A 21,713-nucleotide genomic window follows, 5' to 3' on the forward strand; every position below is an offset into this window, starting at 1 on the left:
ACTCCATTCCATGAACGTTCAAGCCCCCAATGATCACATGAAATCTACAACTAGTAATTTATATAAATGTTAAAATCAACAGCACACAAGTAGCAAGTTTATAAAAATGTGTGCATTTATGAGAGTTTATTTCTCAAATTTTTCAAATTATTATTGAATGTTAAACATGTATTTCTCATACTGAACTTTAATAAGGCATAAGTGTATACAAACACGTACATTTCTAAGCACTCATGTACTTAAAAGACTTTTGTATTTTAATGTTTGAAGTTAATCAAAGGTTTAAAGTTTCTAAGAAACCGGAAAATGACTAAACGGTGTAAGAACTGCAAAGTTATGAAAGAAACACCATTAAAATCTTATTGGAGAGATGAAATTAACTATGAGAAAAATGAAATTTTGTGACAATGACAGGCAGAGAACACTACAAGAAAGAGAACAATTTCAAAAATTTTTAGTGGGGTGTGGTAGCAAGTGCCTGGGTCCTAGCTACTCTGGAGGCTGAAGTAGGAGGATTGCTGAAGCCCAGGCAGTCAAGGCTGCAGTGAGCTGAGAGCATGCCACTGCACTCCCGCATGGGCAATAGAGCAAGACCCCATCTCAAAAGAAAATTTTTAAAAAGGACAAAACATCACCAAACTAATAAAATGTGAATCGCCTGTAAAGTATAACCTATACTAACTACATAATAAAGGAATAGCTCTGAGCAGTGCAATGTAAAATATTGGGCAAATGCATTAAAAACATTAAATAAATACAACAATATTTTAAAATAATAATTTACATTCAGGCGATAATTATTGTGGTGGCTTGTGCCTATAATCCAGGCACTTTGGGAGGCCAAGGCGGGAGGGCTGTTTCAGCCCAGGAGTTTGAGACCAGTATGACCAACATGGCGAGACCCTGTCTTATCAAAATAAAAAAAAATTCCAGCTTGGCCAACATGGCAAAACCTCATCTCTACTAAAAATACCAAAATTAGCCAGGCATGGTGGCATGCACCTGTAATCCCAGCTACTCAGGTGGCTCAGGCACAAGAATTGCTTGAACCTGGGAGGCAGAGACTGCAGTGATCCCTGATCACGCTACTGCACTCCAGCCTGGGTGACAGAGCAAGTGTCTGTCTCAAAAAAACTTTTTTAAAAAAAATTTTTAAAAATAATTATTGACATCCAACCTGGGCAACACAGTGAGACTTCATCTCTACAAAAATAATTTTTTAATTATCCAGGTGTGGTGGCAAGTACCTGTAGTCCTACATACTTGGGAGGCCGAGGCAGGAGGATTGCTTAAGCCGAGAAGTTCAAGGCCGCAGTGAGCTATGATTGCATTGCTACACTCCAGCCTGGGAGACAGAGCAAGATGCTGTATGCTGTTTTAAACAAATAGTTTTTTTTTTAGACAAAGTCTTGCTCTGTCACCAGGCTGGCAACCTCTGCCTCCCAGATTCAAGCAATTCCCCTGCCTCAGCCTCCCGTGTAGCTGGGACTACAGGCATGCAGCGCCACACCCAGCCAATTTTTTTGTAGTTTAGTAGAGATGGGGTTTCATCATGTTGGCCAAGATGGTCTAGATCTCCTGACCTCATGATCTGCCTGTCTTGGCCTCCCAAAGTGCTGGGATTATAGGCGTGAGCCACCATGCCCAGCCAACAAATAAAAATTTTAAAAAATAATAATTATTGACATCTACTAGTTCAGTGACTGTATACGAGGTCTATCTAGTTAAATCATGTAGTCCCTTCACCATCTCTTAGCCTTCCTCTTCCATATTTTCTCACAAAAGGAAGCTGATGTGGAAGCTGGAAGAAGAGAACAGGAAGAAATGGGACAAGTCATACTTTCAACCATTGGTGACAATTGCTTATCCCTTGCCTTCTGATCCTGTGACCACAAGGGCCTCCAAAATAACTTCACTGAGGACCTTTGAGAGCTGCCGTCGTCAACTCTTTTCTCTCCCACACTATGCTTTCTTCCTTACTGGGATTAGGAACGTAAAATCTGGACACACACAGGAGCTCACCTGGGCACATCCCCATTCCCTGCTCTTGCCAACTCAAACCCTACCTCACCCACCCACTGATCAGAACAGAGCTGGGCATTATCAGCCAGGAGGTTCTTGTTCCTATTGCATGCTTTAGGGAATGATTTTCAAACTGGATAAGTTTCTGTTACTATAAAATAAAAAAGAGAAATTCACTTAAGATTGTATTATACGTGGAACATAGAAAACAAAACTGGATTTTTGTAATCAGCATGATATAAAGATCTAAAAGACAAGGAAGAGGTGAAGACTAAGAAGAATATAGTACTATTATGACTACAAGTTTACAAAAATATTATCAAGTCATAATTATACTGCTATTATTCACTGGAATAATTTTCCATTGACTTCAAAGTGCAGATCTGTTGGTAGAATGAAAAGGGCAAGATAAAGGGCAGACCCAATCCATTTAGGTGAGATTGAGACTAAAATTTACAGAAGTGAGAAAATTGTCTTTAAGAAGATACTGACCGACTGTGTGGTGATGGTAGAGGTTGCTTTTTTATAAAAAATATTTTCAAGAAAGCCTTTTGAAAGCGCTTGTGACACAATGGATACAAAAGAGGATTGACAAAGGAATTGAACCACTGAAGCCAAAATGCAATTCTGTACCAAACTGATTTAGGACCTGTCTCTGAGGAGTAAAATGAAAGAACAATTGTGAACAGAGAATACGGAGCCCAGCAAACAGCAAAAACTCCTAAGAGAATGGCCAGTGACTTGGCTAATCTCCTGGCTCTAAGCAGTTCAGCATGTTCCCTTTGAAGAGCTACAGAATCTGATTGGGAGAAGGAACCCATTTTGGAAGCAATTCTATTGCTATTCATCTTGGTTCTTAAGGAAGACATGAGACTGCTCTTTCTCCTCTGTCTCTCTGAATGAAGCGACACAGGCATTTCTGTCGATGCAGAAAGAGATCCCCTTGAAGACAGTCCACGTCTGAATGACTGTCCACAGATGTTGGAACAGACAGCAGTCGGTCCAGGATGGCTTTGGCACCTACTGAGACGATCACGCTTCCACAGGCTCCAATAAATATTCATGTTGAAATAAGCGACCAAGATAACTGGGATCAGGAACTCCAAGAATGATGTGATGGCAAGGATGTACCATTCCGAAAAAAATCCAGGTTCACATTCACTACCTTCATCCTTCCAAGACTCTGAAACTAGAATCATTGGCCCATTCACTAAGAAGGCCAGCACCCAAACGGCCACCATCAGAGTGACAATCTTCGAGATCCCAGTATGTTGAGTTCTATAAGACACCTAGAAGAGACCAAACAAATTATTTTCAGTATAATGAATGTATATGGAATGCATAAAGTATCTCACAGGTCCTTAGACATTTCAGGGATGTGCAAAGAATGGAGGCATTAACTAACCTGGGTATCATGATGTGGACCAGGACAGAGGGTTTGACTTCAGAGGAGCCTGGGCCAAGATGCAGACTTTCTTAATGGGTTTAAGGGGGAGAAGACTGTAACCTTCAAGGTTAAATCCCTGATACTATAGCAAATGTCAAAGCCAATGTGTCAAATAAGAAAGCAGGTTTTCAAAAATTGACACTAATCTGAATGTCAAACAACTGAAGTTGGGGGCACCTTACCACAGTATTGCTCAATCTGCAGGCTGAGCATGACCAGATCTTTTTAATGAAATAGAATAGTTGATGTCAGAATGCATCACATATAGTGAGGGTAGGTGTTCTTTAATGATGTTTCATCAAATAAAGCAATATGTCTTTGGGAATAGAGATACATATATTTCAAGAGAAATGCAGTTTCTCTGAATCACAGCACCAAATACATTTCTCACTGTACTCACAGTCAAAAAAGTTTGAAAGCCCTTGCCTTATCTGATTCCATTATACAGAAAGAACCTGCTCTGTGGTTTTTGCTGAGACTTCAAGGTAGAATCAGAAAGAGAAAGGACTCTCATCACTACCAAGAAGATTAAGCACAGACAAAAAGACTTTTTTTTTTAGTTTTTATTTTATTTTTTTAAGACAGAGTCTCACTCTTGTCGCCCAGGCCGGAGTGCAATGGCGCGATCTCGGCTCACTGCACCCACCACTTCCCAGGTTCAAGCAATTCTCCTGCCTCAGCCCCTTGAATAGCTGGGGTTACAGGTGCCCACTAACATGCTCAGCTAATTTTTGAATTTTTAGTAGAGATGGGGTTTCACCATGTTAACCAGGCTGGTCTCAAACTCCTGACCTCCGCTGATCTGCCCACCTCAGCTTCCCAAAGTGCTGGGATTACAGGTTTGAGTTACCGCACCCAGTCCAAAAAAGAATTTTAAACCTGCTGCAGATAAATACTGCATTGCTATTAAGCATTACCAAGTCACTTCTTGATGTTCATTTGTTTGTTTGTGACAGGGTCTCGTTCTGTTGCCCAGGCTGCAGTGCAGTGGCACAATCACAGCTCACTGCAGCCTTGACTGCCTAGGCTCAAGTGATCCTCCTGCTTCAGCCTCCCAAGTGGCTAGGACCACAGATGTACACCACCACACCCAGTTAAATTTTTGTGTTATTTGTAGAGATAATGCCTCACTATGTTGTCCATGCTGGTCTCGAACTCCTAGATTCAAGTGATCCTCCTGTCTTAACCTCTCAAAGTGCTGTGATTATAAACGTGAGCCCACCTAGACCATGCGCGTCACTTCTTTGTGCAAGTGTTTTCGCCTGACAAATACAATGTCAAGGCTGTGATGACCTGCCACTTTGAGAGACACAACTGTGGCTAGTGCCACCATTTTTTTTAAGGATGAAGAATATTCTAACTCCCCTTGGTCACAAGGACAGGCTTCTATAAAGGAAAATGAGATCCTATGAGTGAGGACTGCCCTCCCACCACAGGACCCACAATCCTTATGTCAATCCTGAAATCTTTAATAATGTCTTCTCAATCTAAAGACCCCTAAGACCAATCACTGTATATGAGGGATGAGGAACTTTTTAAGGCGACCTGGAACAGACAACCTCTCTGAAACTCATTTAAATCAGTAAGGTTTCGACCCGGTGCGGTGGCTCATGCCTGTAATTCCAGCACTTTGGGTGGATCACGAGGTCAGGAGATCGAGACCATTCTGGCCAACATGGTGAAACCCCGTCTCTACTAAAAATACAAAAATTAGCCAGGCATGGTGGCTTGCACCTGTAGTCCCAGCTCTCAGGAGGCTGAGGTACAAGAATAGCTTGAACCAGGGAGGCAGAGGTTGCAGTGAGCTGAGATGGAGGCATTGCACTCCAATCTCATGACAGAGCGAGACTGTCTCAAAAAAAAAAAAAAAAAAAATCGGTAAGTTTCCAAGGTTCCTTTCAGCTCTCATGTTCCATGTTTCTCTGATTTCCTCACTCACAGGCAAAAAAAAAAAAAAAAGGATCCATGAAATTGGAACATGCTTCCTTTTTTCTACTTCTTGTGTCATTTTCTGAAAATTTTTCTGAAAATTTTAAGTCTCGTTCTACAGTGGTTTCTCAGGTTTTAAAGGGGTGCAACATTGCCCAGCACTCTTTCCTTAATGGATCGTACATGCTGAGAAGACCTCTATTGGCTGGAGATAAAAAAAAATAAAAAAAATAAATAAATAAATAAAAGCTAGTTAATAATTTAAAAATAAAAACACTAAGTTTTTTTTTGTTTTGTTTTGTTTTGTTTTGTTTTTACTGTAGGGAGGTGGATTTGTTGTGTTGTTGTTGTTGTTTTTTCTCTCAAATTGCTGGTATATCTGAGGCTAAGCTAAAATGCATATAGTGCTGGCCACAAACTCTCATATGCGATGAACTTTTATTTTTTTTTTTGCCTTCTGCTTCCTGTACCACTAATTAATACATCTCTTGCACTAAATCTAATGATTATGAAGATGGTAACAATACCCAGATGGTCCTAAAGCTGCATTTAGTTTTTTAATTGCTCTGCTCAGCCTTGGTAATGATATAACACAATATGTTGGAAAGTGATCTCTCTTCCATTATGCATAAGGTCAATTGAGATAATGGACAGCCAAGGAGCTGTGAAGAGGATGCTGATCCCTGCATCTCCGGGGAGCATTTTTGAAAGCTAGACAGTTCAAGCATTGCTTGAACCCGGACCCAGGCTGCTGGAGTGGTGTCCCTGAAGTTCCGCAGTGGCCTAGCTCTTGCCCACTACAGAATATGCCCATTATTCAGGACACTGTCTCTTACCCTACTTTTTTCCCGCCTGTATAAAATATCCACACCTTCTGTCAATCAGGTTTTTTTGGCGAGGCCAAGCGGCCTACCAGAACTTGTTAGTGTTAGTAATGAGATGGATTTCAGGACAATTCTAAGTGCCTGCTGTGGGTTAAATTATGTCCCGCAAAAAGGTATGGTGAAGTCCTAAACCCCTCAGTACCTGTGAACGTGACCGTATTTGGAAATATGGTGCTTGCAGACGTAATCCAGTTAAGATGAGGTCATACTGAATTAGGGGTCGCCCTATCCAATACGTCCTCATAAGAAAACAGAGACACAGACACAGACCCAGGGAGACAACACCACATTACAACAGAGGTGAAGACTGGAGGGATGCATCTACAAGCCAAGGAATGCCAGGGGTTGCTGGCAACACCAGAAGCTAAAAGACAGGCACAGAACAAGATGTCCTGGAGCCTTCCGAGAAAGGATGGCCCTGTCGGCACCTTGATTTCAAATGTCTAGTCTCCAGAACCGTGACAGAATACATTCCTGTTGTTTTCAGCAACCCAGTTTGCGGTCCTGTTATGGTAGCCCTAGCAAACAAACACAGTGCCCCGGTGAGTCTCCCAGCAATGAGATTTCCTGTGGTCTTGATTTTACTGTCAAGTTTCTTTCTTCATTTGCAGGTAAAGAAATACCCTTCTTTTACTATCTTAATTCTGTGTACTTTTTTTTTTTTTCCCCCAAGACAGAGTCTCACTCTGTTGCCCAGACTGGAGTACAGTGGTGCAACCTTGGCTCACTGCAGCCTCCACCTCCTGGGTTCAAATGATTCTCCTGCCACAGCCTCCTGAGTAGCTGGGATTACAGGCGCCTGCCACCATGCCCGGCTAATTTTTGTATTTTTAGTAGAGACTTTGTTTTGCCATGTTGGCCAGGCTGGTCTTGAACTCCTGACCTCAAGTGATCTGCCAGCCTCAGCCTTCCAAAGCCCTGGGATTACAGGCGTGAGCCACCGCACCAAACCATTTTTGTACATTTTAATTCCCATTCCCTCCAGCTACCATGAAGCACTGCTGTTCTCCTTCCCCACCCAACTCTGACTTCAGCCACACGGAATCTGCCCCTCCAGAAAACCTCTCTGAGAACTGTAATCATGTGCTCCACCTGCATCGGGCTTTTCTTTTCCAAATTATTGTCAGATTTCCATTCCTCAGCCGGCCCATCCCTTTCCCCCATCACACTGTCTCCTGTACGTAGCTACAGTAAGAGTTCAGCTTCCCCACTGCTACTTCTATGGGATCCCAGTGGTCTTTGAAGGCTTCCTTCTGTTTTCACATGGCTGCATTTGAACTATTCGCCAACAGAGGTACAAGGTCTCCCTGAGCACCCCTGCCAGCATCCATACATTCATTTGTGGAACCCTATATAGTCTACTCTGTGCTGTGCACTGGGGACCCAGGATCTAGCCAACACATCCGTCACCAAGTTTACAGCCAGAATTGCCAGGGGAATTACTGGAGGCAAGACTAGGATTTAAAAACAAAAAACAGGCCAGGCATGGTGATTCATGCCTGTAATCTTAGAACTTTGAGAGGCAGACGGGAGCGGATCACTTGAGGTCAGGAGTTCGAAATCACCCTGGCCAACATGGCAAAACCAGATCTCTACTAAAAATATAAAAATTAGGCAAGTGTGGTGGCATGCGCCTGTAATCCCAGCTACCCAGAAGGCTGAGGCCCAAGAATGGCTTGAACCCAGGAGGCAGAGTTTGCATTGAGCCGAGATCGTGCCACTGCACTCCAGCCTGGGCGACAGAGCCAGACTCTGTCTCAAATAAAAATAAAAAAATCAAAAAACGAAAAGAAAGTCTACATTCCCTCTGGGCATCATCCCTCATCTGTCTGTAACCTCTAAACACTTTTCCCAACTGGGGAAGATGTCCCTTTTCTGCCCACAAACCTGAGAGTAAATTCAAAAGCTGGGACATCCAGAGAAGGAAGCCCTAGGAACATCCAGAGGAGATTAAAAAGAAATGTTAACCCAGAAAGAAAGGAAAATTTGAAAGTATAAATGGAAAAGATTCTGAATTAGAGCATTATTTTTCAAATACTTGACTGTGATCTAAAGTAAAATAATATTGTATATCATAACCAAGCACACAGACAAAAGTATTCACAAAACAGTATTTACTTTTATTATGTACAAGATACTCTGATGTTTTCTAATTTTTTATTTTGTTTTATTCCCTTTTTTTTTTTTTTTGAGATGGAGTCTTGCTGCGATGCCCAGGCTGGAGTGCAATGGCACAATCTCAGCTCACTGCAACCTCCGCCTCCCAAGTTCAAGCAATTCTCCTTCCTCAGCCTCCCAAGTAGCTGGGATTACAGGCAAGCGCCACCACACCTGGCTAATTTTTTTGTATTTTTAGTAGAGGTGGGTGTCAGGCCTCTGAGCCCAAGCCTTTATGTATTCATCCAGATGGCCTGAAGTAACTGATGAATCACAAAAGAAGTGAAAATGGCCTGTTCCTGCCTTAACTGATGGCATTACCTTGTGAAATTCCTTCTCCTGGCTCATCCTGGTTCAAAAGCTCCCCCACTGAGCACCATGTGACCCCCACCCCTGCCAGCCAGAGAACAACCCTCTTTGACTGTAATTTTCCACTACCTACCCAAATCCTATAAAACGGCCTCACCCCTATCTTCCTTCCCTGACTCTCTTTTCACACTTAACCTGCCTGCACCCAGGTGATTAAAAAGCTTTATTGCTCACACAAAGCTTTTTGGTGATCTCTTCACAAGGACACGCATGAAAGCGGGGTTTCACTATATTGGCCAGGCTGGTCTCGAACTCCTGACCTCAAGAGATTCACCTACCTTGGCCTCCCAAAGTGCTGGGATTACAGGAGTGAGTCACCATGCCCAGCTGTTCTATTCTGTTTCATTCCATTTTTTCATTGAAAAAAAATCACAACCCACTAAATTGATTTCATAAATCAATAATGGGTCAAGGCCAGCAGATTGAAAAATATGAGACTATAGGCATTTGAATTGTTAATCCAAGCTGATCTGCACTCTCCACATACAATACAAACTGCAGTGGACCCTGGTGCCAATGAAGTATGCGATGCTAAGGGGGAGACATAGCTGGCTGTCCTCCCACATCCATTCTCCCCTCCTTCCTATGTGGTGGCTCAACTAGAGTTTCCCAGCTTCCTTTGTGGCGAGATGGGACCATGTGACTAAGTTTCACCAATGAAATGTAAGTGGAAATGACTGTGTGACTCAGCACTACTTGGTTAAAAAAAAAAAAAAATCCCTTGCTCTGGACTTCGTTCCCTTTCCCCTTCCTGTCCAGAACCTAGTATGACAACAACCTGACTTTGACCATGCAGAGGAAGAGAATGGCCTAAAGCAGAAGCCAAAAAATCACTATACGTGAAGCAAATACGGGCTAGGCGCAGTGGCTCATGCCTGTAATCCCAGCACTTTGGGAGGCAGAGGCGAGTGGATCACCTGAGATCAGGAGTACAAAATCAGCCTGGCCAACACGGTGAAACCCCATCTCTACTAAAAATACAAAAATTAGCCAGGCATGGTGTTGCATGCCTATAATCCCAGCTACTCAGGAGGCTGAGGCAGGAGGATCACTTGAACCTGGGAGGCAGATGTTGCAGTTCAGTGAGACAAGATCATGCCATTGCACTCCAGCCTGGCTGACAGAGCGAGACCCTGTCTCAAAAAAAAAAAAAAAAAAACAGAAAGAAAGAAAGAAATGTGGCCCACTACCTGTTTGGGCAAATAAAGTTTTATTGGAACAGAGCCAAGTACATTTTTTTATATATCATCTATGGCTGTTCGGGGGCTACAATGGTACATTTGAGCAGTTGCAACAGAAACAGTAGGTTCTACAAAGCCAAAATTATTTGCTATCTGGCTCTTGATCAGGAATGTTTGCCATTCCCTGCCCTAAAGGGTGCAGAGCCACCTGACAGCAGCATTCCTGGGTGAGTTCCTGGAGCAGAGAATCCACTCTTTCATGGACTGTTATGTGAGAGGAAAATAAACTTTTATCTTGCTTAAGCCTTCACATTTTGGAGACTCTTTGTCACAGCAGTTTATCTTTGCCTGATCTAATACACCTTCCAATCCTGTCAACCTCCAGCTGCACAATCGTCCCAAGCTAGAGCTGTCACTGTCCTCTCAACACCCCAGGACAGCACTTAGTCCATTGTACTGAACCGACTTGTTCCTGGATCTGCCTCCACGTAGATGACTATGCTCATCAAAAACAGAGACTCACATAAAAAAAGAAACAACGAAACCAGGGCCTACCTGAGGGTGGTGGGTGGGAGGAGGGAGAGATCAAAAACCTACCGATCAGATACTATGCTCATTACCCTGGTGACAAAAAAATCTCTACACCAACACCCCCGTGACACTCAGCTTACTCATACTCACATAACAAACCTTCACACGTACTCCCTGAAGCCAAAACAAAAGTTAGAAAGAAAAATAAAACAGAAACTCTACATATTCACTTCTGTATCCCAGGACTTAGCAAAATGCCTGTCACACGGTAGTCCCCCAAAGAGCTGGGTCCCTGAGACAGGAGTGAAGGAAGTTTCCCGTCTAGGCCTCAAAGGTTTCAGATCACTGCCCCATATTTGTGTGGCCCCCTTATCTTTACTTCAACCTTATTTTGTCTTTTGATCCATTGCTGAGAAATTTAGTATGACTTAAGAATTTCCACTAACTCACAGATGGGGCTATTCCAAATCTTGAGTAAGTTCCAGCTTTCTTGGCACAGGTTCTAAAACGGCATGAGGACTTGATCTTTCTGGCTGGTCCCACTGTGTAAACTGTAGCTTCCCTATATACTGTCTTTTCCTCTGGCCATTCAGAATTGATTTTCTCATCACATTTCAAAGTATGGGATTCTTTTTACTGCCCTCCAAGTTCTATTCCGAGGAATAGATTCAGGTCTCAATATGCCTGTGGAGTAGAACCCATAAACCTGTCATGAATGTCATGTCTATCTAGTCTACTATAGACTCAATATACCAGTGGAGACCACTTGCCTTGGGTTTTCTTTGATTCCTTCCCATTTTAATGGCACATAGGTGAGTGAATTACCCAAATCACACAACTAACAACCAGCAAGAACTCTATGCCAGACAACAAAAGGGTAGGGCTCCTCTAAGGCCTGTCGATTCAATTAAAAATTAGGCTTAAAAGAACTTTTGCTTGGGGACCCATATGTACATTCACACAATCTCCTAAGGGGGATAAATTAACGTTTTGACTTACAGCGTTTGAGACTGACAGGTATCGATCATAGCTGATGAGGACAATGTTATATACAGATGCTGTACATAAAAGATAGTCAGTAATGAGCCAAAATACGCAGACTTCCTTTCCAAAATCCCATTCGAACAGCGTGTGAGGGATGTACAGAGGAATGGAGATCACACCTGCACAAGGAAAATAAGTGTAAAAAAAAAAGTGTAAAAAAAGTGTAAAAAAATAACACACATCAACAAACACAAATGGGCATGTTTTAATGGCTACACAACACCATGACATATCTGAATTCACTACAAATGCTTTGGCTGTAATTTAAAAATTCATGGTACTTCATCAAGCAGCTCAGGACTGATTTTCTACACACTCCTTAAATGCCATTTTTATAAGGGGGTCATGAATGTTGCACAGCAGGCCCTCCTTATCCATGAATTCTACATCTGTGGATTCAACCAACCACGGACAGAAAATATTTGGAAAAAAACTGCATCTGTACTGGACACGTATAGACTTTGACTAATGGTAATGACTTCTGGTCATTATTCTCTAAACAATAAAGTATAACAACTATTTACATAGCACTCACATTGTCTTCGGTATTATACATAATCTACTGATGATTTAAAGTATACGGGAAGGGCCAGGAGGGGTAGCTCACGCCCGTAATCCCAGCACTTTGAGAGACCAAGGTGGGCAGATTGCTTGAGGGCAGGAGTTTGAAACTGGCCTGGGCAACATGGTGAAACCCCATCTCTATTATGAAAAATAATAATACATAATAAAGCATATGGGGGGATGTGCATAGGTTATATGGAACTACTATAGCATTTTATATCAGGGACTTCAGCTTTCCTGGATTCTGCTATCTAAGGGGAGTCCTGGAACAAACTCCCACAGACACCAAGGGGTGACTGTACTTTCAATGGCTCCTTTCTACTTTCCAAATTAAGTACAGGTCTTGTATTTCTAGCCATAGGCAGCATAAATCATCTTTACTTTTTTCATGCTCTAACCCAAACAGGATGGACCACCCTTCTCCCAAATATATGGCACATTTTCACATCTCTTTTTTCTCTGCCAACATCATTCTTTCTTCCTAAAATGTCCACCTGTCTTCTACTAAAAAGTCAATTCAAGCCAGGCACGGTGGCCCACACCTGTAGTCCCAGCCCTTTGGAAGGCTGAGGTGGGTGGATCACCTGAGGTCAGGAGTTCAAGACCAGCCTGCCCAAAATGGTGAAACCTCACCTCTACTAAAAATACAAAAATTAGCTGGGCTTGGTGGCGGGTGCCTGTAATCCCAGCCATTCTGGAGGCTGAGGCAGTAGAATCACTTGAACCCGGGAGGTGGAGGTTGCAGTCAACTGATATTGTGCCACTGCACTCCATCCTGGGTGACAGAGCAAGACTCTGTCTCAAAAAAATAAAAATAAAAAATAAGTAAAAAGTCAATTCACTTCCTTCTTATTTTTCACTGAGGCCAAAAAGTGACCTCCTCCATGTCCTCTTTCTTGGAGCTTCCTCAGTAGAAGTGACCCTTCTGTCCTCTGCACTTTCCCGGTTCTTTGCTCATCTTTCCCTCTCTCATGCATTAACTACATTCTACTTTTATATCATAGTCATCTTTTTTGTCTGTCTCTCCTGAGGATGAGGGCCATATCGCAAATCAATGTTTGTATTTCCTGCAACCTCCAGAGTTGGCCAATGACTTGTACATTTCACTTAAATTAATAACAGCTAATATGTTTTATACAATTACCATATGGTAGACCCTGTGCTGTGTGCATTGCAAATGTTACCTCATTTCATCTTCATAGAAAGTTTGTGAGGAAGGGACTATGCTGAGTTAACAGTTAAAGAACCTGAAGCTCAGAAAAGAGAAAATTGGACCAAGTTCCTCTCAACTAGCAAGTGGAGAAGACTGAGTATGAAACCAGGGATTGTGATATCAGAACCTCTGACTACCTACAACTCTTTGCTGTGTGAACAAACAGATAAGCTCTATCACAGTGATTCAGCCCAGCGCAGAAACTGCTTAACTGAAAAGTGACGAAATGAGGTTCCCTTTTCTTTAGCTTTTAGGGGTTTTTAATTGCATTCACATTTCAGACAGGTGTGAGTAGTTGCTAAGAATATGATCTATTAAGTGGAAGCTCAGATGAAATCTTACTTTGTTGAGTCACTTCAAATGTATCAGATACTTCCAGGAATTCCCATTTTTTTATGAGAACCAAATTAGTCTATTATTAAGAATAGTAAAGATAAAGGAAAAGGGAAGGAGGAAGGAAAGCCTGCATTCTCCAAAAACAAGACCACAAAAGGCTATAACGGCATGGTTTCAGAACCAGTGGAAGGTGATGCTAAACTCTAGTATTCTGTCCCTAGGTTACATACAAAGATGAAAGACAAGACACCGTAGAGATGAAGAGTTGCATGGTCAGTTCTTATATGTAGTTCAAATAACCTGTTTGTTTCATGTTTCAATTATATTTTTAATGATAAGCAAACTTCCTTAGGGTGCCTTTCATCTCCAGGGTATGTGTGTGTATGTCTATGGTATAAAATAGGTCACTGGCTGAGAGTGGTGGCTCATGCCTATAATCCCAACAGCTTGGGAGGCTGAGGCAGGTAGATCACTTGAGTTCAGGAGATGGAACCAGCCTGGGCAACATGGTAAAATCCTATTTCTACAAAAAAAAAAAAAAAAAAAATACAAAAATTAGCTGGACATGGTGGTGCATGCCTGTAGTTCCAGCTAACCAGGAGGTTGAGGCAGGAGGATCACTTGAGCCAGGGAGGTCAAGGCTGGAGTGAGCCATGATCACACCACTGCACTCCAGTCTGGGCGACAGAGTGAGACCCTGCCTCAAATAAATAAATAAAATAATGTAGGTCACCAGGTCCACTTGAGGTAAATCAAAGTATCCCCCAAACAGAGACATTTATTATATTTGAGCCCACGGTTGTGGCTTCCAATGTTCCCAGCATGAGTATTTTCAACACTGGAACTCATTTCTTCCACAGAATGAGAAAGAAGAAAGATGCTGGTAATGCATTCTAGTCACCGACTAAGAGTTCGGGGCAGGGGGTGGGAGGTAAATACTCTTTGTCACACGCTTTCTCATTTACACAAAAGAGGAAGGGTGCGTTCGAAAGCCTAGGAGCTGCTGGAAACAGTGGTTAGCTGAAGACAGGCTCTAGGATATTTCTTTGGTTTCGTAATCCCCGCCGTGCTGTCACCCAGCGTTCTAGGTAACGCTTCCGTACTTGTGTCATGCTCAGTTCCTCTGTCTTATTGAGCAACAGAGATGTCTGTGGCTCATTCCGAACGAGTTGCAAAGAAACTGAATCTGAACTATTTCTCTAATATACCTACTCCGAAGTGTTTCTACACCTTCAATTCTGGAATCGTGTTTTTGGGTGAAATGGAGCTCATAAGTAAACAAGAGCCAGTTTCTTGAAAAGATTAAGACAAAAGAAAACAAATCTATGGCCCACCTCCCAGTCCCACTCCTACTTCTCACCCCTCAGTCACTCCACCCCAGCCCCTCTGGTCTCCAGTGCACCACCCACCCTTCTGCCTCAGATCCTGCGCACCTGCTGTTCCTTGGCGTGAAATGCTCTTCCCCAAGGGCGCCTTCTGTTTGCTCAAATGTCTTTCCTTTTTGTTTTGTTTGTTTGTTGACACAGTCTGGCTTCGTTGCCACTGCAACCTCCACCTCCTGGGTTCAAGTGATTCTCCTGCCTCAGCCTCCTGAGTAACTGGGATTACAGCCATATGCCACCATGCCTGGCTAATTTTTGTGTTTTTAGTAGAGATGGAGTTTCACCATATTTACCAGGCTGGTCTCGAACTCCTGTCCTCAACTGATCTGCCCGCCTCGGCCTCCCAAAGTGCTGGGATTACAAGTGTGAGCCACTGCGCCCAGCCTTCAAATGTATCTTTCTAAGTAAATTCTAGCTCCAAGGTTTAAAATTGCAGCCCCACTCCCAGCACACTCCCTTTCCCTCCTCTCTGCGTTTTTGTTTTTGTTTTTCAGTAGCAATTATCACCCTCTAAAATACTATATAATTTGACTCAGTTATTTTTCTTGTTTATTGTCTGTCTCCATGCCCCTGCTCCCATTAGAAATAGAAGCATCATGAGGGCAGGGATTTTCACCTATATTTTTACTGCTTTATCCCCAGCACCTCAGAAAGTGCCTGCTTCAAAAGAAATAATTGTTGGATGAACAAAGAGATGAGGATGGAGAAGCCCAGTTTGCTTTAAAATTGCCACCCATTTGACATCATCCCTTCTGTCTAAACCAGCTAAGAAGCTACGTCTTCCATGAGAAAAGGCAATCAAAAGATGGGAGGAGCTAAGATCCCCAAGTAAATCCTTTGGGACACCAGAGGAATGTGTGGATTGGTGAGTGCACAGAGGGTGTTATGGCCTGAATGCGTATGTGCCCTCCCCAAATTCACATGTTGGAGCCCTAACCCCCAATGTGGCTATATTTGGAACTAAGACCTTTAAGGACAAAATTAAGGGTAAAAGAGTTCATAGGAGTGGGGCCCTGATCCAATAGTGAAAGTCCACTCTCTCTCTCTGTGCACACTCAGAGAAAGACCTCGTGAGGACGCAGGTAGATGGCAGCCGTCTGCCAGCCAGAAAGAGAGCCCTCATCAGAAACCAAAATTGGCCAGAATCTTGATCTGGAAAGTCCCCGGCTCCAGAAGGATGAGAAAATAAATGTCAGTTGTTTAAGCCACCCAGTCTAGGGTATTTTGTTACAGCAGCCTGAGCACATGAATACAGAAGGCCAGGAAAGAGTCCTGAACTCGGGCATACAGGTATCAAGATAAACTTTGCCATCCTGAACACTTGGTTCAGGCTCTGATAGCAGCAACCACCCTTATCTGCTGAAGATCCTGTCCAGCCGTCTGACACATGGTCATGCAGGCCACAAATGCCAGCACAACATGGGGCTGAGAAGAAAGTGCCCATAAATGGAAAGACTGGTCACATGGCAACACTTTTATAGATATTGATGTAGATATAGATAGTATGTGTTTCCCAGAATAGTGTACAGATGATGTATATTTATATAACATCCAGTATAGCTAGTACTAGAATTTTTCCTCAATAAATCTTTGCTTTCAACAGTAAATTCAGCCTGAGACGCTAGCAACTCAGGTGCCACAAATTTAGATTATCCGCAGAGGGCCAATTCTGAAACCTGGGGGAAGAGGGCATTCAGCCAGCAAAGCCACAGTTCCAAGCACATGTGAGGATCTAATCTGCCCTGCCATTGTCACACGGCTCTGGAGCTCTGGATCTCATGACCCCAAATGTTAAGAATCAATGGCTTACAGCTGCAGAAAACCTCTCAAGCGTTCTGCCCTGCACGCTCACCGCCTCCATGCTTTCTTCCAGGCTCAGAGACAAAAGGTTTTCTTCCCAGCATGGCAAAGGAGAAAGAACAGCTTGGCAGCAAACTTGAATCCTATTACAAAATGCTCCCGGGGCTGTGTCATGGTGAGCCCTGCCTTAAATATGCAGACCTCTGCATGAAGCTGGCAGGGGGCAGGGGAGATGCGAGGGAGGAGGCCGGCAGGCAGATGAATGGAGACTCTGACCTGCACCCAACTCCTTTAATCAGGAGCAAAAGAAATTATCAGAATTATTTCTTCACCCACCTGCTGATGGAGGGGACCACCAGGACTGCTGAATAACTCCATCTGCAGAGCTATTTTCCAAAGACGAGCTCAAACCCTTGAGGGTGGGACTGCCATGATGCCGGCCTTAGGCCAGACATGGAGACATTTTTACCTAGAACCATCTTTATTCAAAAGCTTCAGGCCCCAGGCTTTCTCAGCTGTCTCACCCATCCCACCCTAAAACTGGGGCAGTCAGGACCTCACTCCCTTTGGGTTAGTAAAAACACTTCATCTATTTTAAGTGCTGACTGTCAGCTAAGTCACAGGATCCTGTGAAGAAGGAAGAAGTGAAGGATACATGTATTTACAGTGGAACCTTCTCTATGTTCACATAAATAAACTCGTATATTTGTACATGTTTATGGGAGCACAGAGAATGATGTGGAAGGATCTACATCAAGCAGCAAATGTTGGTTACCTGAAGGGACAGAATTGAGGAAACAAATGGGGAGATAGTGCATTTTTTCAATACTTCTTTATGGGTTAGCTGCCTTTATCTGTCATTTCTATGCCATGACTCCAAAATCAATCTCCCAAACTAGAATTTTTCTCCAGAACTTTCAATGCAACATCAGAACCATAGCCACCCTGCCCAAATACTTCCTGTGTCTTTGAAGAGCTCCATACTGTTCTTAGTCTCAGAAACCCCATCTTTAACTCAGCTTTCTCTTTTCCTGTCCAATGCCTCCCTCCCCCGCCCCACCCCGCCTTAGCCGCTCTGCCTGCTGTCCCCAGCCATCCTAGCTTGGGTCCTAACTACATGATTTCTGCCTAGATTGCTTCAGGATGGTGTCTGAAACCATGTCACCCCACACTCCAGTTTCCCCACTTCCTATGGCTTTTCCGATGCCTCTAAAGTAAAGCTTTGATCTGTTCAACCACTCACCTGTTTTAAAATCCTTAAATCTCCACAAGGCCTGCCAAATAAACTCCACTCCACACACACGCTGGTATTTAAAGGCCCTCACTTTATAGATTTCAGCTTCATCTCTACGGCTGCCCTGCACCCATCTGCACACCAGCCAGCTCGAAGCTCACCCTTAGGAAGATAAGCGCAATGATTTTCTACCAGCATGCCTTTGCTCATTCTTGGAGCAAAGAATCCTTCGCCCTATCTCTGACTATGGAAATTCTATCCATCCTTCAAAGTTCATGTTAAATGCCTTTATTCGCTAACTAAACGTGCTTTATGCCTCCTCCAAGTGACCATAGCACTTGTTAGGTCTTGGTGGGGTCTCGTGTTACTCTATACTGCTATAGTCATTTCTGAACGTCTCTTGTCCACTCTTCTCATCAAAACCTTACTGGAAGAGACTAACCTAATCTTCTATAATCCCTTGATTACCTAATAGTGTTTGCATACCTAGCAGTATTATACAGGCTAGATACTATACTAACATTTGTGACCTAGATTGGCGTTGACCCATAGCTGCAGAAAAATTAAAATAAAAAAAAAAGGAACTAACATTTCTTGAGTGACCACTGTATTCCAGGGAATGAACTAAGTATTTTATGTGTTTATTTCATTTTAACTAAATGTAAGCTTTATGTAGTTATGAACAAAAATAATCTGAATATGCCAAATTAAATTATACTAGAAACTCCTATAAAACAATATCATCAGCTGACATTTCTGTACATCTACTTATCACGATAAGCATTGTTTAAAAATAATAATCATCAGGCAGTGAAAAATTATAAAGTGCATGTTTTCAAAGAAAGTTGGTTTGATTTCTATGGTCTCTTAACGATGATATAATGCTGTGATATCATATTATACGCAAGGTACTTTACGGTTGGGTATATTTTACAAAATTCTATGCCACATCATTAAATTAATACTATTAAACATATTATTCAATCTGAAATGCTATTTTCTGATTGTAGTGGTTACTAGCATATACATAATTTCTTATTACTCCAACACTGTGATACCGAGAAAACCATATTTACTTGAAGAGGAATACTTATAAGTCTAAACATACAAGGAAAATAGCACCAGAAACAAGTAACTCTTACATTAAAATTTTGGAGCTGTTCTGGACTTATCTTTATTCTATAAAAAGAAAATAAACTGTTTTCAGCTGAAAATTCCCCTGCCACACTGATTTACATATGTATAACATTCCCTTACAGTGCCATATAGCCCCCTCCAAACTTTAATACTTAAACTTTTTGGGTTTACTTTTCCCCCACCATATATAGTCCCCTGAAATAACAAACGTTTATTTTAAGGTTTTAGAGATAAATTAAAATGGGAAAAGATTATCTTAAATAAAGACATATAACTTACCCACAAAGAAGTCAGAGATGGCCAAGTTAAGAAAAAAATAACTACTTCGATGTCTAAGGTTTTTGTCCACCACAAAAGCTAAAATGACCACAGCATTTCCTAGCATTATGGCAAAAGCTAGTAAGGACATAAAAAACGCTAAAGTAATACGAGTGCTTAGTGATAAATTAATTGTGCTATTAGTATCTGGCATCACATCAAATGATGAAGAAGGTCAAATTAGCAAATTAATCCAGCCAGACAATTCTGACAAGTATGTTTTCTAATCAGATACCTAAAATATGTAGTCTTCTACTCAAAACGACAGTTTTAATCTAATACTGATCTCATAGAACTTCCTGATTCTTGATAAAGTAAGCTTGTGGTAACAGTTTTCCTTTAACTGACACTGAAAAACTATTTCCAAAAAACAGTGAAATGTTTACCTTAAACATTTTACTGTGATTCATCCATCTCCCATTATTAGAATAAAATTATATAATCTATAAAATGTAATCATTATATAAGTAATAAATCGGGCTCACATAAGGTTCATTTTTGTTGTTGTTGTTGTTGTTTGGAGATGGAGTCTTGCTCTGTTGCCCAGGCTGGAGCCCACTGGTGTTATCTCGGCTCATTGCAACCTCTATCTCCCAGGTTCAGGCGATTCTCCTGCCTCAGCCTCCCAAGTAACTGGGATTACAGGCACTCAGCACCATGCCCAGCTAATTTTTCTATTTCTTGTAGAGACGGGGTTTCACCATGTTGACCAGGCTGGTCTTGAACTCATGACCTAAAGTGATCCACTCACCTCGGCCTCCCAAAGTGCTGGGATTATAGGCATGAGCCACCACACCTGGCCATTTTTAAAACTCATGTAGATTCAGTTAAATATTCTCATCTGGCCATGATGGAGTAATAGGGGCTGAATTTCACAGTCCCATCTGAAACAGCCAAAAAATTAGACGATGGTTTTCAAGGCACTTGTCATTAACAAGGAAGGACAGTGATCCCTGAGGGAAGGCATGAGGCCTGCAGTTGCCCCAGCTTACTGCCTTGAGAGTTCCCAGGGCATGAGCAGAGAGGGGAAACCCAGGCAGAGCCCAGGAGACTCCCTGGAATGAGGAAATGGAGCTGAGAGTACAGGAATACCAGAGAGGAGTCTGAACTGCAGAGCCGCAGAACTCCAGATCTGCAGAGGACCCCCCTTCAAGTATTCACCAGAGTACTGATTAGCACAATGTGGAGGAACCATTTTTAGGCAAGAAAAAGAACCACTCAAAAATATTACAGGCAATAGTACCCAATGCCACAGAGGACTGGTTATAGTGCCTGCTCCCATTAGCCAAATGGAAAAAGTTCATAATTCATGGGACGTTGGGTAGTATACTCAGAAGGGTCTTGCCTCAGCAGTTAGGAATAATTAGCCCTATACTAAATATTTCTTGGGTTCTTCCTAGCAAATCTGAAAAGCAAAACCTGAAAGTTTGAAACTATTTCCAAGTAGCTTAATTGCAACCCTGAACACAGCTCAAGAATATTTATATAACATAAAAATATCCAGTACCCAACAATGTAAAACTTACAATGTCTTAAATCCAATTAAAAATTATCTGACATGCCAAGAAGAAGGCAAATGTGATCCATAATAAGGGGAAAAACATCAATCAGTTGAAGTCAACTCAGAAATGACACAGGTATTAGAATTAACAGACAAGAACATTAAAATAGTCAGATGGAATATGGAAAAAGGAAAACGGAATATAGCTGTATTCCATGTTTTCAAAAAGATATGTAAAGATATAGAAGATTTTTAAATCAAACATCTAGAAATAAAAACTAGAATGTCTGGACTAAACATACATTGGAAAGGATTCATGGCAGAGACTGCAGAAGATAAGATTAGTGAACTTAAACATGTAATGATATAATCCATCTCCAATGAAACACAGAGATAAAAGAGATTTTTTTTTAATTAACAGTGTATCACTAAGCTAGAAGACAACTTCAAGTGACCTAATATATGTCTGATAGGAGTCCCAGAAGGAAAGGAGAAAGGAAAGGACAGAAAAAAATTTGAAGAATCAGTGGTTAAAACCTTTCAAAATGTGATGAGAACTATAAACCAAGAAGCTCAATGAATCCCACACACAAGAAACAGAAAGAAAACTACAGAAGGCATATCAAATAAAATTGCTCAAAACCAGTGTGAAAAAGAAAAGCTT

The 21,713-nt window shown here is 42.0% G+C and overlaps 1 protein-coding gene across 1 annotated transcript; it reads right to left on the bottom strand.

The window, feature by feature from the left end:
• Positions 1-111: 111 nt before the first annotated feature.
• On the bottom strand, positions 112-19,801 carry HRH4 (histamine receptor H4). The gene is made up of 3 exons (XM_023207506.1): positions 19,510-19,801; positions 11,520-11,683; positions 112-3,311 (listed from the first exon to the last, which is right to left on the bottom strand). The coding sequence occupies exons 1-3, from the start codon at positions 19,700-19,702 to the stop codon at positions 2,499-2,501; spliced, it is 1,170 nt and encodes a 389-aa protein (XP_023063274.1). The 5' UTR covers positions 19,703-19,801; the 3' UTR covers positions 112-2,498.
• Positions 19,802-21,713: the final 1,912 nt, after the last annotated feature.

Source organism: Piliocolobus tephrosceles, chromosome 18, assembly GCF_002776525.5.
Source record: "Piliocolobus tephrosceles isolate RC106 chromosome 18, ASM277652v3, whole genome shotgun sequence".
In the NCBI taxonomy this organism is placed as follows: Eukaryota; Metazoa; Chordata; class Mammalia; order Primates; family Cercopithecidae; genus Piliocolobus; species Piliocolobus tephrosceles.

Coding starts and splice junctions, on each gene's coding strand:
- HRH4 (XM_023207506.1), bottom strand. CDS start 19,702: ATGCCAGATACTAATAGCACAATTAATTTATCACTAAGCACTCGTATT. Junction 11,684..19,509: donor CATCTCTGACTTCTTTGTGG/GTAAGTTATATG, acceptor TTCCTTGTGCAG/GTGTGATCTCCATTCCTCTG. Junction 3,312..11,519: donor ACCTGTCAGTCTCAAACGCT/GTAAGTCAAAAC, acceptor GGTCTCTTCTAG/GTGTCTTATAGAACTCAACA.